The 24380-nt window shown below is 44.7% G+C and overlaps 1 protein-coding gene across 4 annotated transcripts in view; it reads left to right on the forward strand.

The window, feature by feature from the left end:
* Positions 1-14622: 14622 nt before the first annotated feature.
* Piezo2 (piezo type mechanosensitive ion channel component 2) overlaps positions 14623-24380 on the forward strand; it is a 347577-nt gene continuing 337819 nt past the window's right edge. For all 4 annotated transcript variants that reach the window (XM_057788597.1, XM_057788599.1, XM_057788598.1 and 1 more), the window contains exon 1: positions 14623-14686. In XM_057788597.1, coding sequence (XP_057644580.1) covers positions 14623-14686 — 64 coding nt within the window. The remainder of the gene's footprint in view (positions 14687-24380) is intronic.

The raw sequence follows: 24380 nt of genomic DNA on the forward strand, positions 1-24380 counted from the left end.
TCACCCTCACAGAATATTTTGTCTCATGTCTGTGTGGTTAGCAGTCAAGAGGAGACTCACACATACAGATTTCTGGAGGTTTTATTTTGTAGCTTTTTTAAATGGTATTTCAAGACAGGGTTTCTTAGTGTCATCCCGGCTGTTCTGGAACTTGCTCTGTAGATCAGGCTGGCCTCGAACTCACAGAGATTCACCTACCTCTGCCTCCCGAGTGCTGGGATTAAAGGTGTGCGCCACCACCACCCGGCTATAGTTTTTTCCCCCCAGTTTTCTGGAGCACATAAACCACTGGTCTCATTCTATGTAAACTCTTTCTTCTTCACGAGCTATTCTTCCTGGGGATCTCTACAAAGTGTCATTAGAGAAACTCAGGGTCATCCCAGGACTTATTCCATTTTCCCTTCTTGTTTTATCTCCATAGTTACTGCAAGACTTTGTTTGGTTGTTTAACTTACTCAGGCAATAAAGTTGTGTCTCCTTTTTATACTGTGTGTCTGTTATTGATTAACTGGTCTACATTGTGTCCCTCTCAGAACAGGTGCTAACATAGTCATCAGGAACATCACCGAAGGTCACAAAGAAGGAAGCCGGGCTGTGCAGGCTCATACAAGCCGCCAGATGGGCTGCTTAGAAGCACACACACCATTCTTGCTAAGACTTTACTCACAACCCATTGGCCAGAACCAAGCTGAGCAACTTGCACAACTACCAGGAAGTGCAATCCTACCACAATCCCTGAAAAGGAAGTGTTGGGTGATCAATATGTCAGATGGGGACAAGTTTGATACAAGTAACAGTCTATAACACCTTAGACTTGATTGGGTCTAGATTATATAGTCAGAGATCAGGAAGTTTTAAGTCCTGCAGATCAGACACCAGTTTTTCTCCTTGATACACGTACAGCTCAAACATTATTTGCCATCTGTTGGCTTTATTTTTTTTAACTGTCTGTAATGTAAGGATAGTAGTGCTATCAATGCCTACAATGACTGAATGAGCACAACCCAGAACAAGCACTGAACAGAGGCGGAGTTGGCACATGTGCTAACCAAAGGGTGGCTGCTGTTGTCACCCTCATTCCACTCACCATTCAAGCAGGAGTCACTCTTTCCACTTAGGTGAGTGCAGCTGCCCAGGTTGTCATGGTTCTTACCAAGGACTCTATATCTGCCTGGAGGTTTCCATTTCCAAAGTGAAATCAGAGTGTGTTTCTGGTCCGTATGGGCCTGGGGTGGACGGGACTAAAATATTAATTATACATGGTGATGGTTTCATTGTGGCATTTTCAAACTACCATCCTTACATTACAATTCAAAAAGAAAGCCAATGGATGGCAAATAATATTTGAGTTGTTCATGTATCAAGGAAGAAAACTGGTGTCTGAACACACATCTGCCGGATTTAAAATGCCCTGATCTCTGACTATATAATCTAGTCCCTATTAAGTCTAAGCTGTTATAAACTGTTACTTGTATCAAACTTGTCCCGATCTGACATTTTCAAACATGGACACAATATATTTTGATCATATTCACCCAATCTTATCCTCCTTTGGCCCCTCCCACTCCTGCTGACCCCATTTTTCTTTCCAAGTAGACCACCAGCTTCTCTACAGGAGCAAGCAAACATTACCAATGGCTATATCCCTGATTTTCTTCCTTTTATGGCCTGACCAATTGAAGTAAGTCTTGCCTGATTTTTTAGCTAAAAGAGGAAGGAATGAAAAAACGACTAAAGGGGTAACAAATGTTACAGTGTCTTTGTTCTCCGCAGTGCCTGGTGACTGCCCTCACTTCTTCCTTCTCTCAAAGCCTGGTCATTATAACCAGTTTGAAATTCTCTCAGACCTCCGCCTTGCTCTCCAGCTGCTTTCCCGTGCACACTGATGCCCTGTGTTGGTCTTCTCTCTGTAAAGGAGCCAGTCTGAGGTAGCTGTCCATCAGGTTTTTGAGAGACGATTCTGAGAGCTTATTGACCTGCTGTTCTCAGCCCACAGTACAGTGTGTGTTACACAGTTAGAACATCATAATTGGAACTCTTTGCAGACTTAAGGAGCTTAATTTGATAATTCGCTTTCAGGAGACCTGTGTTGGCTAAAGTCACTAGAATGGATTGAAAAAAAAAAGACAGAAGAAACACTAATCTGTCTTCAACTGTATTTTGATGTAGCAAGAGAAATGGACACTCAATTATGGGAGGATAAGCATCATTGATCCAGCTAGGCATATGGCCTATGCAACAACTAATTTAACTGTGCTTTACAGCAGCATGGCCACTGTGAGCTGGCTGTGTCCCAGTAAACCTTTATGATGAAAATAACCGCAGCACACTGAACTCAGTTTGACCCAGAGGTTGTAGTTTTCTGATTCTGGTCTATTTTCTAGACACGTGACTTTTTCTTCTTTATCCAATAAAGGGGAAAGACAGAAGCCGGTGTAAGAGAGTGTGGTCAGGGCACTGTGAGCAGATGTAAGCACCCACAGAAGACTAGGAATGAATAGAGAAGAGGCAGGGGACTCAGAAGTCACAAAAATGGGCTGAGACAGAGCCAGTCACGTTTCTACCTTGTTATCTGCGCAGACCCTGCAAGAGAATCTCCCATACTGACTGTAGACACCCTTTCTTAGTATTTGTGAGGGCATTTGTGGGTAGGGCCGACTACAGTCTTCCCAGAGAAGCTTGCTGTTCACCCTCTTTGCATTCGTAAATCCTCAGCACTTTATTCTGATGCCGTGCTGTTCTCTCTGTATCTGTCTGTCTATCTGTCTGTCTCTGTCTCTGTCTCTGTCTCTGTCTCTCTCTCTCTCTCTCTCTCTCTCTCTCACACACACACACACACACACACACACACACACACACACACACAATCTAAGGGAGCCACCTCAGCCCAGGAACTAACATTATTAAAGTTCACCAACACTTCCCTTCAGATCAAGAATCGAAGCTCGGCCCTGTCTTCAGTTTGGGGAAATCTTCCATGAAAATAAACTGGTTCGCTTAAGTAAATGTCTTTAATGATCTTAGCACAAGCAAATTCTCTCACATTTCCTGTTTTCTCCTTTGGCAGACAGTCACTTAGTTGGAGCCTTGTTTGATTTCACAAATGGTAAATGTGTGTGGACAGGAATATTTTTCATTTGTGTTTCCAATAAATATTATTTTCCACTTGTGAGGTATGTGACCAAATTCGACTTCTGTGTCTTCTCTTTACCTATGTGCAATTGCTTTGCATACGTCCTTGTTTATGAGGGTCCGGACAAAAGAGAAACACCTAAGACTGTAGCCAGGAGTAACTCCCACGCATGCGTATCTGCATGACATGCGCAATAAGGACTGGGTGCCGCACTATGGCTCCTGCAATGCATGAAGTGAGACTCCAAAGGGGCGCACTAGGAGATTTGGAGTCAGTGTTCTACTTCCCTTAAGGATGGTACCACTTTGCAGAGCTTGGGCAAGAACACCCAGTGCTTGCTTCCTGTGGATGGTCATTCCCTGGTAGTCGCACAGCCTCTACCTGCCCTACCCTTGAGCCAAGCTTTCAAGAAAAGCGTCATTCATTCATTCATTCATTCATTCAGTACCTGCCATATGCTAAGCGTGTATCTCAGCACTTTCTGTGAAGTTGTCTGTTTAAATATCAGGACAACACAGAATGAGCGCTATTCACATTCCTACAGTATTGGTGAGAAAGAATTGAGGCTTAGGAGATCGAAGACTACAAAGCTAAAATACGGTAAACCAGGGTTAACACCCAGGAGGTCTAATTCTCCTCCATTCTTAATCGCTGCTCACACCTCCTCCTAAATTTTCAATACGGGTGTTTCCCTTGCTAGGCATTGTACTGGGAATAAAAATTAGGAACAACAACAAAAAAACCAACAAAAAAACAGCAACAACAAAAAACATGTTTGCAGCTTCTGACCGAGTGTGACAGAACACACACACACACACAACTAAAATGGATGGGCCATGGCTTACGTTATGTTCTCCTACAGTTTGTGTGTTGGAAGCTTGATTTCAAGCATGGTGCTGTTAAAAGTGGTGTGACCTTTAACAATAAAAGAGTTGTAGCGTTGTCCCCTAAAGGCTGTGTTAGCATAATTCTCCTAAGAACCCCTGTAAGTCCTCAATTTCTCTCTGGCCTCATGTCTTGCAATGTAATTTTACTCTCGCACATGTACCTGCCATGAAGGGTGCCATCCTCCATGGGATGGGGCCTTCATCAGAGGAGCCTTGTGTATTCTATCAGTCTCCAAAAGTGTAAACTAAATAAACCTTAAAAAAATAAATAAATACCAAGCCTTAGATATGTCATTATAGTAGGAGAAGAATGGACTAAAACAGTATTATGCGCTATTGTCGGGGGCCAGTCTTGACAAAAATACCTCTTGCCAGGTTGGGGCATTGAAATTTAGAAATATTCGTAAAGAATATGAAGATGTGAAAATAATAAAACAGAAAAACCATATAGAATAGTATCAGAAGGGAGAGTTCCAGTGAATACTGAAATCACCCGCATTCAATTTTTCTCCTTTTTTATTGATTTTTATTAAGCTCTACATTTTTAATTGCTTAAAATGCCCCTGAGCCCAAAAGGTAGGAGTAAGACAAAAAACGGCGTTAACATGATACAAAGAAATGAACAGACCAGTTGAAGGTCTCAGGATACATCCACAGTTAAACATTCTGTTGCTAGAACAAAACAAGTCAAGCTCATACCATAAACTAAAACATTCCATAGGCAAATCACTCCCTGGGTGGAATCCCAAGTTATCTCTTTAAGGAAACTGGGACCTTAGTTGTATCCTTAGACAAACATATTTACTTCTCTATTCCTGAAATACTTGGTCTGGATATTAGCCACACCTGTTGACAACAACCTTGAGAGAGCAGAACTCTGATCTGGATCTAGGTGGGACCTTTAGGAATAGAGGTGAGTTCCAACTCTCTGCACTTGGGTCAACATGGAAACAGGCCTACATTTTTGGGCCTCCACACACTGTGAAATGAAAGAACAGATTGCTGAGCAATAACTCAGTGGGAAGATGGGGAGGGAGCAGAAACCATGAGCGAGGTCATTGGGGGAGTATTCCTTCTGCATGTGTCCCGAGGTCAGACTGAAGACAGACTGAAAGACTCTAAATGCATTTGTAAGCCCCCCTCAACCCTAAGACATTTTTCTAAAACCTTACACTTACTCTATCTTGGAAAAGGGATAGTCGCGCGCGTCCACCCTCCCCCATACTGGACTGCTTATCCTCCTGTGTCCTTGTGAATAATCTTCAAACGTAACTCTATTTGGGGAATTGAGGCAAAGACAACCCACAGATGTTGACTCAGTTCCTGATGTATTAATTTAGTCACTGAACCATAGGTCAGGATGGACCACAGATGCTCTCCCTTATCACCTGACCACGCAGCTATTCTCCTGCCCTGGAATAGACCAATCACTACTAGTAACCCTTTGAATAAGCCAATCCAATAATTTGGAAAACAACCTACAGGTCCCCCCTTGTGTCTGTGGCTTTTCGCTTTAAAAGATGGATTGTAACAGCTATCGATGTCCTTAATATCCCGAACCTGAAAGACCCTGTCATGACAGAATAAAATCCTCTTACTTTTGCATCAATTTGTGGTTATGTGAATGGTGTCTGGAGCAACTCCTCCAGGATGTTTGGACTTCTAGTCCAACAAGACTACAGGAAGAAAAAGTTTCTGGGCAGAGAAACTAGATGTGTGAAGTTGGTTGTAAACAAGAATGTGGTGTTTTCCTAGGGAGTGAAACCAAAGCCATCGACCCAATGACATAGTGCTGCTAACCACCCAGAGCCTTGGACATACAAAGGCTCCTGGTGCCTGGCCTTGTTCCCTTGCCAGGTCACTGTAGCTTGTGGCTGAGACTGTGCTCAGAATTCCATGCTTGTTGTAGGGCAGCGGGACCTCTCCAGGAAGCCAAAACTCCAGCACACATCCTGTGTAGCTTGCGGCAGGTGACCCAGTAACAAAAGGACAAACAGCATGCTCTCTGTTTCTCTCTTCTCTCCTGTCTTTCCTATAATATTGTTCCTCCAGGAACCTCACTCAGCAAGTAATCTTTTGTTCAAAATTCCTCTTGAGCCTTCCTCTAAGACAACTACCTGGGAATGCGGACTTCCTAATCCTTGGGGAAATTGTCTCACTTTCTACCTGTCTGACCCTCATCCCAGTGGCTTTTCTTTGACTACATGGGAAATGCATGTTACAGCCTTATTCTTTGTGTCTGCCTGGAAATAAGGGTCAATGAACTGTTCTCTCCAGGAACTGCATTTCCAGCGGGGTAGACGTTGACACAGTATGCATTCACTCTTCCTTCAGTCAACAGGGGCTGGTCCATGGCAAATGCTGTTTCATTCTTTCAATACTTTAGTTTTAGCTGGCACATTCTGTTTTTAAGCAGGTCTTCGGTTGAGGTAGTCAGACCACCTTGACTCTGTGCCTGCCTTGCTTGGTCACAGTTACATCAGTAACTTTGCTTACACCTCTGACTTCCTTATTAGGGAGTTTTAGTGGCTCTAGAACCAGTCACATGTCCCATCATCACCACACATGGGAGACTAAATTCAAGTGTATGTAGGTTGCAGTTTCACTGGTGACTCACCTTACTTTTGAGAGGACCCCTCCCCCTCCCATGCCACTCAAATACTTTCACCTTTTAGGAGATTCAGGACGAACGTTATGTAGCGCATCTTCTGAGTATGCAATTCCGAGACCAATGTAGTCAGTACAGAAGTTTGCCAGCTTGTGGCTAGAGAGTCTTTTCCTCTTTGGCTCTCAGTGACGTGGTAAGCTGGAACCTTTCCTCTGGCAGCCTTCCTACCTAACTCCCAGGAATGATTTGCATATTAATGAGATAATGTCTGAGAAGCACTCTTTAGAGAAAGGAAGTAGGTAAAGGCAGGACTTCTCTTGACTGCTCTGCAGCTTGACCTCAATGCTGGGAAATTGAGAAAGCTGCTTTTCCCTTCCTCTTGTCCTTGACTCAAGAGGCTGGGTGGCTCCTTGCTCTCTGGAGAGACTGGGAGTTTGTTGTTCCCTCTGGCCACACTTTACACCTTCTTTATCCTAAGGAAAACAAAATATTAACTTTTAAGTAAGTCACCTAAGGTCCTTCAGTTTCTGAGTGCCCAGACTGGGGTTTAAACACAGACCTTTAACAGTTTCCTGGATTCCCTCACACACATACTGTTCCACCCTGGAATCTAGAAGCAGCTAATTAGGTTAAATAACATTGGGATGAGTCCAGCTCTGGCAGGGGGAAGGGATTCGGCACCAAGCATCTGTAGTCATTGCTGGGGCTTTCTTTTCTTTTCTTGTTTTCCTATCCCCAAAACTCTGTGTACAAGTCAGGTGTGGTCCTTTAATCTCAGCACCTGGGAGGCAGAGTAAGAGGCAGGGGGAACTCTGAAAGTTCGAGGACAGCCTAGTCCAAATAACAAATTCCAGGACAGCCAGGTTTACATAGTGAGATCCTGTCTCCATAAATAATGAACAAACAAACAAACAAACAAAAAAACCCTCTGTGCACAAGAACCCCTGTATGAATATGGGTCGGTATTATGTATATTGTTGGGTGGGGGGCTCCACAGTTCTCCTTTCCCACAGGATATGATCAGTTTCTACAAAGGACATATTTCCTGTAGTCCTGGAGGCACTTTGGGACAATGGAAAGACTTTGTCTAGCGTCTGTCATTACCTCAGCCTCATAACTAGCAGTGAGACAGTGACCAAATCATGAGCCTCTATGTTAATTGGGGATGAAGAGAAGTAATCTAAAGGGAGAAAATGGCAGCTTAATAATCTAAAGCTTCTCCCAGAATGTACCTGGAGCTCCCTAGGCACTGTTTTCCTCTTCATTATAAAAAAGAAATAATAAAAAAGTAGACTCAGAGACAGAGCTGATACCTTGCATATATTTAAGTTGCAGTGAAAAAAATTAGTGGCTCATAATGAATGCAGTAATTCCTTAGCAACCCCTGGGGATGGATCTCGGCCCCTCCTGCAGCCCTGTGAGTACCAAAATCCACTAAGACTTGGGTAGCTTTTATGAATGGAGCCTCTGTGGCCTCTGGGGTGTTTTCCGTTCTTTCTTTGTGAAATGATGTTCTTTTTCTCCTCATCTAGACAAACTCTTTCTCTGTTTAACAAGTACTCAGTGTCTCCCCTAGACCCTATCATGTTGTAAGTCCCCAGGAGATGATGAGGAACAGGACACGGTGTGGGTGCTCGTGGATCAACACACTGATAATGTCATAGTCACTCTGCAAGACGCAAGACACATGACCTGCCTTCTCCAGAGACTGGACTCCTCTAGTATCCTTTGGCTGGTTACGTTTTCCTTTAATGCCTAATACTTTTTGCATACAGGTTTTACTTACTTAATTATTTATACTTACTGGTAGATGCCTGTCTGTCCTTCATGAAAGGCCACTTTAAAAAGGCAGGGCCATGTTGGTTCTGCCCACTGCTGCGTTCTAGAGCCCACCAACCTGCCTTTGACTTCAGGAATGTTTGCTGAGTGTACCTAATTGCAGACTTTCTCTAAAGGTAGGAACATTTAAAAATATTTCAGCCAAAAGGTGGCACTGTAGGGAAAGAAGTAAAAGAAACTCCTAACTGGCCATCCCCACAGTTCCTGAGGGCGCTGGCTGGTCCTAGTTATAGGCTAATAATGTTAGTCTGGTTATTAGCCGGGAGCAAGGCATTCCTGGCCTTGTACGTGGTCCTGTGCTAACACAGAGCCGAAATCTCTCAAGAGGATCAATGAATGTAAAGAGCCTGCCCTTTATTAGGAACACTAACATTTCTGTGACTGTTCACAGGGTCCACAAAGACTTTCCAGTCTGTATACCTGGAATCCTCATCATTCTGAATTATGTGTGCATTCAGCATTACTAGGACTAATCTATAGGACCAGGGCACACAGGATTTTCTTGCTTCTGTGGCTGTATAGAAAATAAAAGCATGCAAAATTATTACATTTCACGGCTAAATTATTTCCCACATTCTAGCACCTTCTTATGAACCGTTCTCAGAGTTTGCTAAGCTCTTCTGGACACGAATGATGTTGTAACTGGCAGCCCCTTCGAAGGCTTCAGGAGCAAAGTCACAGAGGAGAGCCAGGCAACCCCAAGATAAAATCGTCTCATGATGCAGGCTGTAAATAATGAATGGTGATTTTCATATTTTAGCATGGGCCACCTGGGTGCCTGTGGTGCCCAAGGCTAGTCACCAACTTTAGCACTGTACCTCCTCCACAAATTCACAGTGTTTTTTCTCCCTATGTCTTTATTTTACAGCAAAACATGTGTATTTTCTGTTACATTCATATGAATGCTTACCTTTGTGTGTGTGTATGTGTGAGTGAGAGAGAGAGACAGAGAGAAGGATGCTAGTAAAATACAATTCATCTGAAAGCAGTTTTGTAGTAGACTCTTCAGATGAACTATGGGGCCTTCCCCTGAGGCCTGTTCACTATGTAGAAAGATGATGTTTATACCTGTCAGGTGACTAGCTTTTGAAAGGTCTTGAGGAGTAGACACAAAATCAGCAACCAGCTTCAAATTCGGGATCCGAATCCTATCATACATTATAAGAAAGGCTGTGACGTGCATTTTCTGCAGACCCAGGAGAAAGTTTGCATGGATGTCAGAAAAAGTGGATTTCACTGCTGGTTATTCCGTGGAGACTTTCTGGAGTGGCTTCCGAGCGGAACAGGACGAGAGGATGTCTCCTACAAATCCTTAGAGACTGTCTAGGTCTCTAAAGTTTGAGGACCTGAAAAACACTGCAGTTGTGAATTTTAAACTGTTAGTCTTAAGAAGTTGCAGCTTCACAATCCAGAGTGACCTCTTGGTAGTCACAGAGCCCCACCCATGCATCCCAAACTCCGAGGACTTTCAAGCACTTTATATAAAAAGGCATAGTACTTGCATGTGGCCTACACACAATTTTTTGTTTTAGCTTCTAAATTACTTCCAGTATCTAAAATGCTACAAATCAGAGGTATTATATTGCATTATTTAAAAATAATGACAAACAGAAAGCATGTATTTGTTCATGGCAGGCACAGTTCTCTTTAAAATAATAATAAAAAATGCAACTGGTGGTTTTTAGCTCCAGGTACTTAGTCCCCATGTTTTCTTAAGTACAAAAGCTAAATCCTGTGTGGCCCTTAACAGAATTAGTTGACAGATGGGTACTTTCCCTTAAAGAAAGCACAGTAATGAGTTCTTTAAAAAAATAACACTGGTACATAGCACGGAAAACACATCATCAGCATGAGAAGGCATCCATTTTCCCTTGGCAAAGGGCACCACTTTCTCCACAGGCTGGGCGGCGCCAGTGGATTTTGGCAAGGTTCACTGGAGGAGGAAAACGCCAGGTTGACAACTTTCATTTTTTTCCCTATAGAGACACCACTTTATAAAGTTAGCTTGCGGACAATGGCTGCCCTGGAGACCTCTTAAAGACGCTCACAGAACACCTGAGAGGTTGGGGCTGAAGGAGAGCATCGCGTATTGGATTGAGAGAGGGAACTAACACCTAGGAAGAATTTTATTTCTCTTTTTACAGATGCTAACACATATGGAGATATACGTATATACTAGCATGTAGAGATACACATATAAAACACACACACACACACACACACACACACATTGCTGGTGCCAGCATGTGCTGTGAGAGAGAAGCTTGTGAAGAATCAGGGGTGAGTGTTGATGACTAGCAGAAGTCTGCACTGTGTGCATATGCTGGAGTGAGGCTCCTGGAAGGACCACCATTTAGCTCTCTCGAATATTCGCTAGTCTACGAGAAGTGGTCTGGAAAACTGCTGAAAGAGCATTTGACGTCAGCAAGGCAGACCCTCTGGGGTCTGAAGAGATAGGTAACTGAAGATGCTCCAGTCCGCCAGGGGTCAGGTTGAACTTTTTGTCTGCGCCAGTGCTTCAGCTGTTAAACCCACCCTTCTGCCAGAGCAACTGAGCCCTTTCCTCACGGTGGGTGGTGGGAGAAGCAGGGGTGATGGACTGGAAGCTGACGGACTCTGTGGTTCCAGGATCCCAAAGGTAGTGCTTTTCTAAATGACACTGTCAATCAGTGCAGCATTAAACCAAATTCAAAAAATATGTAAGTGATGCTGGAGAGATGGCTCAGCAGTTAGGAGCACTTATTACATTTTCAGAAGACCCAGGTTTGGTTTCCAACATGCACATAACAGCTTACAGCCTTTCATAACCTTCGTGCCAAGGGATCAGGTGCAATTTTCTCGCCTTACTGGGCACCAGGCATGCACGCGGTGCAATACATATATGTAGCGAAATACTAACATTAGTAAAATAAGAAATAAAAATAAATAATCACACATACATGCACATATGCACATGTGTGCACACACAGACACACACACACGCAGAAGCTGTGATCCTGGTTTCTCTAAGCACTGTATACATTTCTTTATACATGTAACACTCTGTATTAGGTGGGGTTTATTATTTTACATTTTTTTCTAGATGAAGCAGTCAAGAGCAAAAAACATCAGTAACAATGAGACAAAAGGCAGCATTCACCAGTTACGGTCCAGACGTGAGCTTACTCCCCTCTGTGTGCTAAACTGGCAGCTTAGGATCAGAACAGCATGCCTGGAAGTGCTGTGTAAAGTTAACCTTCTCAGCATGTCAAATCCAGGGTACGGGGGATGAAAGCCACTGGGCAAGTGAGATCCTTAAGATGGAGTCCTAAGTGGATAGGCTGTGAGTCCTTGAGAAATAAGTCAGTCCAGACAGCAGACCCTACTCCTCAAGGTCTGGGGGATGATGAGTGAGACCAGCAGTTGTAGGAATAGTTTTACTGGCTGTTGATATTTATGTCCCAGCCAGTCCACATGGAAGTTCAGCCCCAGCAGGTAGATTTGGTCTGGTGATGATGGTGCACAAAATCCCCTTGGATGCATGCTTTCTGGGTTCTGATATGTAATGGAGTCAGTGAATGGTTCCCTAACTCGACTGTATACCTAAGCATTGGAAAGCTTTAGAAGTATATGTAGTGTGGACCCGTACCAGACTAATTGGAAGTCAGGGTTCCTGGGAGTGTGGTGGTGCCTAATAGGATTTTCACAAAGCTCTCTGGGCAGTTCCAGTTGTAACCAGGACCTAGTACCTCTATCAGACCTTGCCAAGACTCCTGGAACTTACTCTTTAGGTCAGATGTTGGACATCTGGTTGGTAGCCAGGGTGGCAGAGAAAGCAAGAAGTGCATCTGGTAAGTCATCTGCCGGCCACCCTGTGTCTCCATGTAGGCATCTCAAAACAGTGATTTCGAGGCAATGTAGACAGTGGTTGATAGGGCAAAGCCATACGGAACATGGAAAGTATTCAAAGAGAACAAGATACGCGCCTTGACACAAAGTTATTTAAAATTAGGGTTGTTTCTTTCTTCCTTCCTTAGTTAGGACCCAAGAACAAGCTATACCACAGCACAATATAGAGAGCATTTCTCCTTCGTTTAGGCACTTTTCCTTTTCTCAGGCTTTACTTTAGGGCTCTTGCCTATATATGGGGTTTCCTCAGGATACCAGCACATAGAGCTGGTCTAAGTTGCCAGGCATCTTCCGAAGCTTTCTGCTGCTTTTAAATTACTCTATGTTAGAGAATTGATGAAGGCACCTGAATTCAAGGTGGAAGCTCACTGTAACTCAATAGAGATAGAGTCCTTTATACAGTTGAAGGGACAGGGTGTTACCCAAGAACCAAGAACTGCCCACTTTCTGTTGATGCACCCCATTGGTCCACCATTCCAACCTTTACAACCAACACAAGCCGTGAATACTGCGGCTGGGGAGAGGACGTCAAACGCTTCCTACCACTTGGACCTGATGGTCCCGAGTTGTCCTCAATATATCCATATCTGTGATCATTTCTCTCCTGGTCCTGCGAGATCTCCAGGGCATGCAGCAAAAAGACTCCATTCTTATGTTTGAAACCAGAGACTCAGGCACACAGGAGTCTCCCATCTAGAACCAGATTTGACTAGGTCTTGTCTAGGAAGCAAGGTGGTGGAAGCTACTAGGAGACCATTTTGCGCACCATTATATGAATGATATTCTCTTGAGAACACCAATAAGCAAGAAACAAAGCCACGATAAAACCGTAGTTCTCTGGAAGTACCCAACATAGGTGTATGTCTGAATCTCCACAATCAATCTGAAAAAGACCCAGGATTACCCAGAACCTGTTCAGAGTGGCAACTTCTCATTAGGTTTGACTTGGGCAAGGTTCTGGATGAATCTGGATTCTAGATCAACACCAGCGAGTAGTGTGTATATACTCACTAAGGCATCGAAGTTCTTTGCTACTGTGACAGGTTTGTACATTTTTTCTTAGGTGTTAAGTAATTCTCTGCTATTAGTCTCATGGCCATTACACGAGAATGGGATGGCAAGATGTACAGGCAGAGACAGAATGTAAAGAGTTGCTGGTCTGTGAGGCCAAGGGCTGCAGGGCGCCCAGCGCTAGTCCAGTGCGAGCCATGGGCGCGCTGTCCACCCTGGGAGCTCCCTGCTGAGCTTGGGGTGCAGCAGGGACGCGCGCGCCCCACGCCGGTGAGTGGCGCCTGCTTCTCCAGGCACGCAAGGGCGGGCTCGACGCCGCTTGGAGCTGCCTTCCCATTGGCCCTGGGATACGCCAGTCGGGAGTGAGAGCTTGCAAAGTTTCATTGAAGGAGGAGAAGCGCGCGCGCCCTCCGGGGAGCCGGAGCTGCGTGGCTCCTGAGAGGCTGCTGGACCGTCGACTGGGACACGGGGGCATCTTCACGGTTCCCGGGCTTTCTTTTCTCACTGAAGTCGCGGCGGTGGCGCCGCTCTCTGCGTTACTGGTCCCTGCCCAGGTTCGCGCGTTTCCTCGCTCTGAGGGTACTCGCACCCCCCACAGGCTGGCAGCGCGACCCCGGCGTGTCGGGGATGGTTTTGCGCGCCCGGCAGCTGGCGACGGACTCACCCTGGGCCTGAAGCTGGGGGGCGCTGAGGCTGAGAGGAGCAGCTGCTCAGCAATTCGCCCAGAGGCCCGGACTGCTGGACGCGGCTTCCAGAGCTTCGGGCCACTTGTCTTTAGCGCACCGGGAGCGCCACAGTCCTTGTGGGCATCGGAGCCAGGGCTACACCACCCAGACACGCTGACTTCCAAGGTGTTCGGCTAGAAACTCCGGGCCACTCCTGAGCAGGCAGAGGACAGCTAGCTTCCTTCATCCCTTCTCCTCACCGCCCCCATCCCTCACCACTCCCAGAGTGTCCCTCCCTTGGCTCATTCCCAGGCGACCCCTGAAGCAGCTGCAGCTGGATTCCACACTTCATGGGCGGGCCGCAGGGGCTTGGGCGCCTGCCTAGCTGGTTGCCAAGAGCCCGGTGAGCAGCGGGTCCAGCCCGTCGAGCGCGCCCTCGGGGCGGAGAGCGCCGCTCCAGCCAAGGCGATGCCAGGGTGGCTGCGAGCCGCCGGCCGCATGAGGCCCTAGGCAGGCATGGACCTGACTTCCCAGCTCTAGGGACCCCCGAGCTTCGCCCTACTGCTCGGACTAGCAAGGACCCACGACAGGATGGCTTCGGAAGTGGTGTGCGGGCTGGTCTTCAGGCTGCTGCTCCCCATTTGCCTGGCAGTAGGTGAGTGTGGTGTGCTCATGGAGGTGACTAAGGAAGACGACGGGGTCCAGAGCTCCGGGATTCAGTTCTGAGAGCCTGCTGCACACTCTGTATGGCAGAGGCTTCAGATATGAGCTGTTGGGAGTGTGTCAACCCTGCGCTCTAACTTGGCGATCTAGGGCGCAGGATCAGGGTCATTTTTAGACAGTTGGGGTTGCCAAGATTGGCACACTGCGGGGACCCGTTCATTTTAATTTAGTCTCTCGTGGGCTTCCTTTAGAGAAGTACTGACGTGTGTATAAAGGATGCTAGCGGGGCTGGGAAGTGATTATGCCCAAATGACCAGACTTTGTTAGAACTCTACCCACCACCAGCAGCACCATCAGCGAGCACCTCCACCTCCATCTCCACCAGCACCAGTACCAGCATCACTACCCTCTCTAGAGTCCCCAGATCCTCATCACATTATGGTGATGTGACTCAGAAGGGACTCAGGCCATCTCTCCTCCAGCCTACACTCCAGCAACCAAATAGGAAGAAGTGAACAATCCCAATAATGGTAAAAAGAAAAGGAGACACTAGGCAGGGGCAACGGTCTTGATGATTCTCTATGTTACCCCCACAGCAGCCTCTATTTACAACAAAAGGGGCTGGGTCTTTGAGGTTGTAAAGCACCTCCAGACCGAAGCCCACACTTGCTGTGCCAGCTTTCTCCAAATGTTTAAAGGATTAGAAAGTGGGATCTAAAATCATTCCTTGGGATAGACCAGATTAAGAACATCCCTTGGGGAGCCTCAGTGATGCTCCCAAGGAGCACCTCATCTTCTTAGGTGACTCTAGGGAGTTAGGAGAAGGTGTCAGGTCTGAAGATTACAGCAACTGTCGGAGTGAAGAAGTCTGCAGGTTTTTGTGCCGAGTGTCACATTCAATCCTTGTGTTAAATATGACAGAACTCCAAAGTCTGGCTTTCTCACTCCCCCCACCAGGGTTAGACAATACAACACAATACCAAGTTGTTTTTACATAGAGATCCTCTCCTTTCCACGAAAGGAAACTTGTTTGCTCTTTGTTTGGTTGGTTTTGGTTTTGTATCCTGACGGAGTTAGGGAACTGGGAATTACATTGGTGATAAATGTGTCATTTGTTCAGGTAATCTGAAAGCGAGTTCTGGAGTTTGGATTGTCTGCAGGAGTAACAACTTTGGCGAGAAGCCTCTGGGAGACTTAGGTGCGAGAAACCAGGGCTCTGGGAAAGGAGTAAGCAGCAAGGCATTGCGTCAGGTGCTTCTAGAAGAGAAGTACCCAGGTGGACAGGCAGATGTTGACCTGGACTGTGAGTTTCCAGGTCCCAAGCAGGGCCATTTGGGCAGTGATCATTGTTCTGGTGTGTGGGAGGAAGGCAGCTTCCTCAAAGTCCACGTGAGCTTTGACTTTACTAGCTTTGACAGCAATTTTGAAAAGGTTTCTTTAGGTGTGCGGCACACAGGTGGTGTCACTGTTTCTGTCTCCTGTCTTTGTTGCGCCTAGCTAGCATCTTGCCAATTGGATTTGTTAATTGAAGATAAGTTAGGTGCCAAGTGCACCAGGCACTTCTAACTTATGGGCCAGAAGCCCCCCTCATCCACAAAGCCTTTCCACCTCTCCCTGCACTCTCCTCAGCTCCATCCCTGTCTTTACCTACTGCCCTGGGTTGTTTAACCCCTTGCCTGGGGCAGCAGTTTTTCCAGTGGCTGTTGGAAGAGTTAAACAGGTGGCCACCTACAGCCATCTGGATCCACTCTGTGAAATGACAACAGGGAATGTTCCCTTGATTGACTGTCATCTTGTCTAGGGTTGGGGCTTTTGTAGGACTCAGCTCACTTTCCTCCAAGTCACAGACACCGCGTAGGGTCAGTCCCTCTAGACTTTGATGATACACTACTGAAGCCCTTTAGTGGGACAAATTCACTCAGCCATGCTAGAGCAAAGTAATGCAGTGCAGAGGCTCCAGGGGCCCTGGGGCAAAGCAAGGGCACTGCTCCAAAGCTGTGGTCCCAGTTCCATCCTGCCTCCTATTTCTCCCACAAACCCTCCCTGCAGTGCCCATGTGTGTAAATTTGAGCCAAGGGATTGGATCCATCTCAGGATGCAGATGGAGCCTGCTCTGAGGTTGGGACTTTCTTGGGAGGAGCTGGACTTGCAGAGCCACAGGAATTGTATCCCTCGCCCCATGCTGCTTCCTTTCAAGTTTCCTGGACAGCTGAGTCAGTCCAGGGGACATGCAGGGGTCACCTCCCCTGTTTACTCCTTTCTCTGCACTCCCACACCTCTGTGGATTAAGGAAATATGGAAATATGCTAATGTACTGTGGTTATGTGAGTATGTAAGAGTGTCTGCTTAGTGTGTGAATATGAGTTTTGTGAGGTTGTGTTGTGAGATGATATGAATTAATCTCAGTGTGTGTGTGTGTGTGTGTGTGTGTCTGTGTGTGTGTGTGTGTGTGTGTTTGGTATTAGGTATTGGTGCCTTCAGCTCACCCTATAGTGTGTGACTTCTGCCGGCCTCCTAAAGTCTGATGATGGAAGAGGGAAAAGGAGAAGTCCCTGGATGGAGAGAGAAGCTCTTCGGGGAATGTTCACACCATGAATCCTTTGCTTGTTGGCAACTACTTAGGAAAGATGACCCAGGTCCTCAGACACATGGTACCTTGAATCACTACACTCTAAAAGAGAGTTGGGTAGAAATCACTTTATTTCATCTCTTGGTTCCCTTCTACAGGAAATAGAGATTTTTCAAGGTTATTGAGGGTTTTTAGGTCTGCTTGCTCCCAAGGTGCCACTAAATCAAATGTTCAGATTTCGCTAATATCCTGGGCCTGGAGATCACAGTGACCTGCTTGCTATTAGAATCGATTTTGCATCTTCTCCATCTATATTTATATCTGGGTAAGGCAGCCTTCAAAGCTTCGCCTTTATAGACACTCCCATACATTTCCTTTCAACCTTCTTCTTTCATGGGATGTTGACGTTTTCCTGCAAGAGTGCCCTACTCCTTTCAACTAATGAGCGATGTTGAAAACGGACTGCATTTGTGTTTAGCCCAATGCTTAAGTTTTATTTAATTGAAGGAATTAAAAGGAAAGTGGTAAGTGATGTCAGGCCTCTTGTGTGCAGGTGTTGTATGTTAGCAAATAAACCAAACTATACTAGAATATTCTGTTTGCCATCCACAATGAATATTTGTCGATAGATGTGTCCATCTCCATAGCTACTGTACATGTCTGGTATCTCCAGAATAATCTATGACTACTTGCTAGCCATTTGATTTTATATGCATAACATAAAAGAGAACAGCAAAGCTCTTCTGTAATATGATATCTATAGTAACTGTAGTAATAGCTGAACATTGATGAGTGTCTTACATATATATTTTATGCGGTTTTTTCTTTCAGTATGATTCCAATTTCCAAATCATGCCTTTTATTTTCCTTCTAGTCCTAGAGAATGAATGTATCCAGAGCCTTGCATATTCTAAGTACCGAAGTATTGTGCTATATGTTAGCCTTCCCACTTATCTTAAGACAAATGACTTAAGGTCATCACAGGATTTGGAGGGATTAGGATGAGTCTTAGTTTGGTTTCTGCTCCTGTGATAAACACCATGACCAAAAGCAATTTGCAGGAGGAGAGGGCTCATTTGGCTTATAGGTTAAAGTCTGTCGTAGAGGGAAGTCAAGACAGGAACCCAAAACAAGAACCTAGATGTCAGAACTGGATCAGAGATCATGGTGGAACAATGCTTGCTGCCTCATGCCCATTGGCTTGCTTAGCCACCTTTCTTAGACAGCCCAGGCTCACCTGTTGTGGGGATGGCACTGCCCACAGTGGTCTGTATCTTTCTGCATAAATTAGCAATTACAAAAATGCCTCCCAGATAAATCATACGTTAGCAATTAAGAAAATGCTTCACAGACAAGGCCACAAGCCAGTCTGGTAGAGGCAAATCCATTTTCCCAGCTGTGTCTAGGTTTATGTCAAGCCAACAAAAACTAGCAACTGAATTAAATTTGGGGCTCCTTTTGATATGTGTGTATCTGTGGCTATTAATATTTCTGTTTATAGCAAATTTTTGCTATTAGAAATAATTTTGAAAATCACACTTTACATAGTCCAAACATTGCAAATGAAGCTATTTTTTATTTAATCATTAGAAGTCTTTTATGTGATTTGTGTTAATTACTGCTATCATAGCCCTCAGGGGCAGGGGGTTTTAGCTGTTGAAGGATTCATCAAAAGCACTTAAAATACTTTTGATTTTGATCACATCTTTGCAGCCTGTTTATTACTCCTGGAAATAAAAGGCTTACATTAGTGATTCTCAACCTTCCTAACAGTGGGACACTTTAATAAAGTTCCTCATGCTGTGGTGACACCACAACCATAAAATTATTTTTGTTGCTACTTCACGCCTACAATTTTGTTACTGCTATGAATCGTAATTTAAGTATCTGTGTTTTCCAGAGGTCGCAGGTGACTCCATTGAATGGGTCATTGAACCCTACCATGGGTAGTGACCCACAAGGTGAGAACCACTGGCTTAGCAACCTAACAAAATATTTCAACCCAGATGAACTTGAGTGGCTGTCACTGGAGACGTAGGGGCTGGAGTTCCATGTGTGAATCTTGCTTTGCAGGAAGTGTGTTTAGTCATAGATAGAGACTAGCATATTGTCTTGGACTTCACTTATGGGTGAGGACATGCTGTCAGCTGATCTTGCCCTGCCTGTGGCCCTTTCTATATGAGTCTAGAGTCATTTTTGTTATTTTTACTGGTTTCTTTCTTTTCCTTCCTGTAAACGAGAGTCAGGAGTACTGCCTTCTGGGTACGAGTGTACACAACCACCTGTGTCATGCCTAATAAACTGAGGATGCTACATTATATATATATGTAAGAAGCCAATCAGGAGAGTTGGCCTGCCTACTCAGAACTCCCAGACCAGCAGGTAGTGATCTGGGCCACGAGGAGGCCACAGGAAGACTAGGATTCATTGCAAAGCAACATAGTACCTTTGTAGTGTCTAGTCACAAAGATTAGTGTGTTTGTGACAAGCAGGGTGTTTAAATAGCCAGGATCTTCTCAACACAGTAATGCAGTGTTTTAGATGCTAATCCTCTTATTAGAAACATATTCTCTTCATGATTGCTACTGTTTGTTTTTGTCTTTGTGACAGCATGCTTACAGTTTATTTGATGTGACTTAATTTTTAGTGTGAATCTTTCATTTCTGGTCTTTGACTGATAAGTTACATAATGGCAATGTGTATACTATTATACATTTTTGCACAAATATTCAGGAAAACTTAGAATAAACAGGATAAACATATCTAGACATTTAAGAATAATTATTAGGTACTGAAAACATAATTCTGTGGTGAAGCGCACTTACTGATCTTTGAAGGAGTTAGAATTTGGTTCCTAGCACCCACATGGGCAGTTCACAACCATCTGTAAATACAGCTCCAGGGAGACCCAGTACCCTCTTCTGGACTGCATAGGCACTGACATTCCTTTCGCACGGGGCGTGCCTGCGTGCGCACCCCCCCTCCCACACACAAAGAAAATAAACCTTAGAAAAAGCGCAAGTAATAACAATATGATTATACTAAGTGTGTGATGTATTAGACACCATTAAATTTTGTAATATTTGCAGATTAAAGTGGAATCAAGCAAATAAAATAAGGAAAATGTTCCATTTGGTTGAAAGCTAAACTGTGTTGGAAAAAAATTAAGATTTTTTTTGAGGGGGGAATTAGGGAGTTGGAGAGATTGTTCAGTGATTCAGAACATTTACTACTTCCCAAAAGATCTAAGTTTGTTTCCCAGCACCCACGTCAGATGGCTTATAGCCACAGTAACTCAAGCTACAAGGAACCCAAGACCCTCTGCTAGCCTCCCCAGACACACGGGAGTGAACCCCGTGCACACAAATAAAATAAAAATAACATCAGTTTTGAAAAAAGAAATAGTTGGTTATCAGTATTGGTGTTTCTTACACTTCTCATTGTCCACATGGTCATCAGACACCACTAGGCACAACCAAAAGAAGGAGGGGACCCAAACACACAGCAGCCTGTGGGGAGAACCACCGGCTTGGAGCGTCGAATAATTCCAGACATCTTAAACTGTCCAGTTATTAGGGACCCAGCACATTTTGCTTCACCCTTGTGCTCATATTTTGGGAGGCTGAGGTCTGCACCTGCTGAAAGTGTGCTCACCCCTGAGCCACACCTATAGTCCTTTGCTGTTAATAATTTTTAAAATTTTAGAGCGGTAACACATTTTTAAAAAAAATGTGTTTCAAAAAATTTTGAAGCTGTGTTAGTTTTCTTTCTGTCTCACCCCAAATGACAAACACACTTTCTGTTCTTGTCCTTGCTCAGTTCTTCCTGTGGCAGCAGGGCATGTGAGGTGTAAAATAATGCTCACTTCATGGTCTCTAGGAAACAGAGACAGAGAGGGAGGAGCAGGGTTCCTATGCCCCTCACAAAGACATGGGTCCTAGGGACCTAATTTCTTCCAACTAAGCCCCCGCCTCCAGTTATCCCACAGGCTGGGGGACAAGCCCTCAATATCTAGACTTTTGGGGAACATTCTAGAATGCAAGTATTATAATATTACATAGTTTACTAGTTTAAGGTGTCTTCAGCTGAGACCATGATACTCAGTTCCTTTCCTTCCCTTTGTGGTAGGATGGTAAAGCTTTGTGGTTATTACCTGCTGGCTATAAAATTCTGCATTGGAAAAAAACCTGCACAAAAGTAGGATTCTATTATGGATGAACACAGTGACATGCTTTTATGTATGAGTTTTCAAATCTTAAGTATGTTTTATAAGAAAGACTTGCTGTGTGTGTGTGTGTGTGTGTGTGTGTTTCACTGATGTGATTCTATCAGTCGTCTGGACCTTAAGAACCTTTCTGATACTTCCCTTAGAAAGTTATTGATCCCATGACCCAAACTGAGGTGATTGTCCCCTCTGTATTGTTTCAAACTCGAAAGTCTACATCTTTGCTAGCACCAAGCACCTCACCCCCACCCCTGTAGGCTGTAGACTTCTCTGCTGTGCCCAGGTTCTACATCAAGTGGGCAATCCAGGTGCCCGTAACTCCTTGACCAGCGCATTTGCAATGAGTCTGTTATCACTACCACTTGGCAAACGAAAATCCCATCCACCATGTGCCTGGATCTGAAGTGTTGTATAGGCATGCCATCACTGTTCCATCCTGGTCCCCAGGTGTGAACTACTCTGCATCCGGTGGGTCCTGTAGCAGGCAGAGCCCCAAACTCTCTTAGTCTTTCCCTGTCTTTACCATGTGCACAGCTCATGTATACCCTAGGAATTGCTCACAGCCAACCCCCTAGCTCTCATCGCTATTCTTCAGTGGAAAAGGTTTGTAGTTTCTCTCTGGGCTCAGGTCTAACATTTGCCTGAACCTCAATCAAATCCTGATTCCTCTGTCTTCCCCCACTTCCAACATGGCTTTCCCATGAGCCCCGAAAACTCTCATTCCTGCCTTGGACTGACTCGGCTCTTTTCTCTGGTTGATAGCTTGACTCTGTGGTTTTCTTCCTGAGTCCTGCTATCTAAACAGGTTTCCCAGTGTGATGGGGCTTGTCTAGAACCAACATTATTTCTCTCAATGGGAATGAAGAAGTCTGGAGTAGATAACAAACATGGAAGATGTAAGACCCCATCTTACAATAAGGGTTCAGTGCTTGTACTTTCGTACATCACACATTGAGAGGGAGTGGTTGCCTCTGAGTTGGGAATACTTCACTGTACCAGGCACTATTTGGCTCCAGGAGGCAATGCCAAAGGGCAACACTCAGCCACGGAAGGCCAGGTGTGTTTTATCTGTTGATGGGGAATAGAGGCAAAGGGGAATTGGGAAACTCTGTGCCACAGAGGTCTACAACATCCATTGGTCATGGTGTGTTTTGTTTTTGTTTTTAAGTGAATTAAACAGGTATCTTTTGAATTTTGACTTGGTCCATATTAAGTGGAGGATATTTTGTTTCCATGAGAAATCTAGCTTGAACCACCAAAATAGAGTCAGAGCTGCAGTCAGTTCCCAGGCCTGAGAAATTCACACACACAATACTGCTTGAAGGGTGAGGAGGGACCTCGCATTTTGCCTCTCTTACCTATGAAAATTGTGCAAATTTCATTTTGATTGCAAATATTTGGGCAGTGATGGAATGCGGGCTCATTGCCCAAATATCAATGTGAGTCATTTTCTTTCTGTGCTTCAGATGAGCAGGGTAAGAGAGGTCCAAGAAATGAATATGGGATAATCTATATATCAGGGCACTGTTAGGGGTCAGTATGTTACTGGGGCTCATTATGAAGACCTCCAACAGAGAAAGTGGCAAATCCTTCCTAGGGCTGGACCTCCGTTCAGGAAATCAAACATGTGAATTATTATTGCACATGGTTTCTGACTTTTGTCCGTTCAAATTTCTTTTGAAATTATTCTACACTGGCTGAAAAGCTGAGTTTTGTGTGACCACACATCTGGCTTTTACAAGCAAATGTGTGGTGTTAATCAAGTTCCAGGACACCTCTGCTCTTTGGATAGTTTGTCTGCACGGTGAGTGGATGATAATGACATTAAGCTCCTAAGAATTCTTCAGGTTTCAATAGCATTTGGTGTCAAGGGCTTTGAATGGTGCCCTCATTCTAGACTGAAGTGAGTCATTGTGATAGGTGAAGGAAATGTGTTGGCTGGATGGAAGACACACTCACCAAGAGCAATGCGGTCTCATGGACAGACAGCTTAGAGTTCTGGTCAACACTTCCGGCAGTTACTGAGCATGAATAAAGTTTGGAACATAGACTGTTGAAAGTTCCAAGTCAAATCCACTGGAAGATCCCAAGGCTCGGTTCATTGTTTATTGGATACAATATGGCATTGGTGACATCGTCTCCTCTGTCTTTAAAATTCCCAGATGAAACACATTGCATTGTTCTCACAGCCTCACCTGGTGGCTTGTTTATTTTCATCACAGAGTTGTATTTTGGGGACTAGTCTTTGCTTTTATGCACCTTCAAGACCTGTGACCCTTGTTAGCATCCTGGCAATAAGTGTCCTAATATGTAGAAGACACTTAGACCAGTTTTTGAGTTGCTGCTTTCCTAACTGAAAACATTTTGGGGGACTCTATCAGTGCAGCTGTCGAGAAAGGGCTCTCAGAGAGTGAGCCCTCCAGCCTCATTATTTTCTCTTGGATATATCCAAACTGAATATAGAGCTATTAGTCTAGCATCTCTCCTACTTATTAGTTTCCAAGTTCCTGACTATAAAATTTACAGCAGGCTAATTTATGTGCTGTAACTTTCATAAATGAGAATATTGTTATGGTGGCAAGTCCTATCTGCTCCCTGCTGTGCAGTAGACAGAGGAGGAAAAACCCGGTTGATAATGTGAAGTTCGACCAGAGTAGCATCCTTGAAGTGCATATTATATTTTAAAATGCTTTCAGCTCTTCTGAAACCACACACATCGATCTGTTTTCTCTTGTGGTCAAATCCTTTTGGTCAGCAGTTCTGGCCACAGGTAGAGGAAAGGAAGAAGAAGGCAGAGTTTTAACAAGCTGGTAATTTTTTTTTTTTTAAAACCGAAACACATTGGCAATGAGTTATAGTTATGTGCAGGACTGAATGGTCTTACCTGTTCTC

The sequence above is a fragment of the Chionomys nivalis genome, chromosome 14, assembly GCF_950005125.1.
Source record: "Chionomys nivalis chromosome 14, mChiNiv1.1, whole genome shotgun sequence".
Lineage (NCBI taxonomy): Eukaryota > Metazoa > Chordata > Mammalia > Rodentia > Cricetidae > Chionomys > Chionomys nivalis.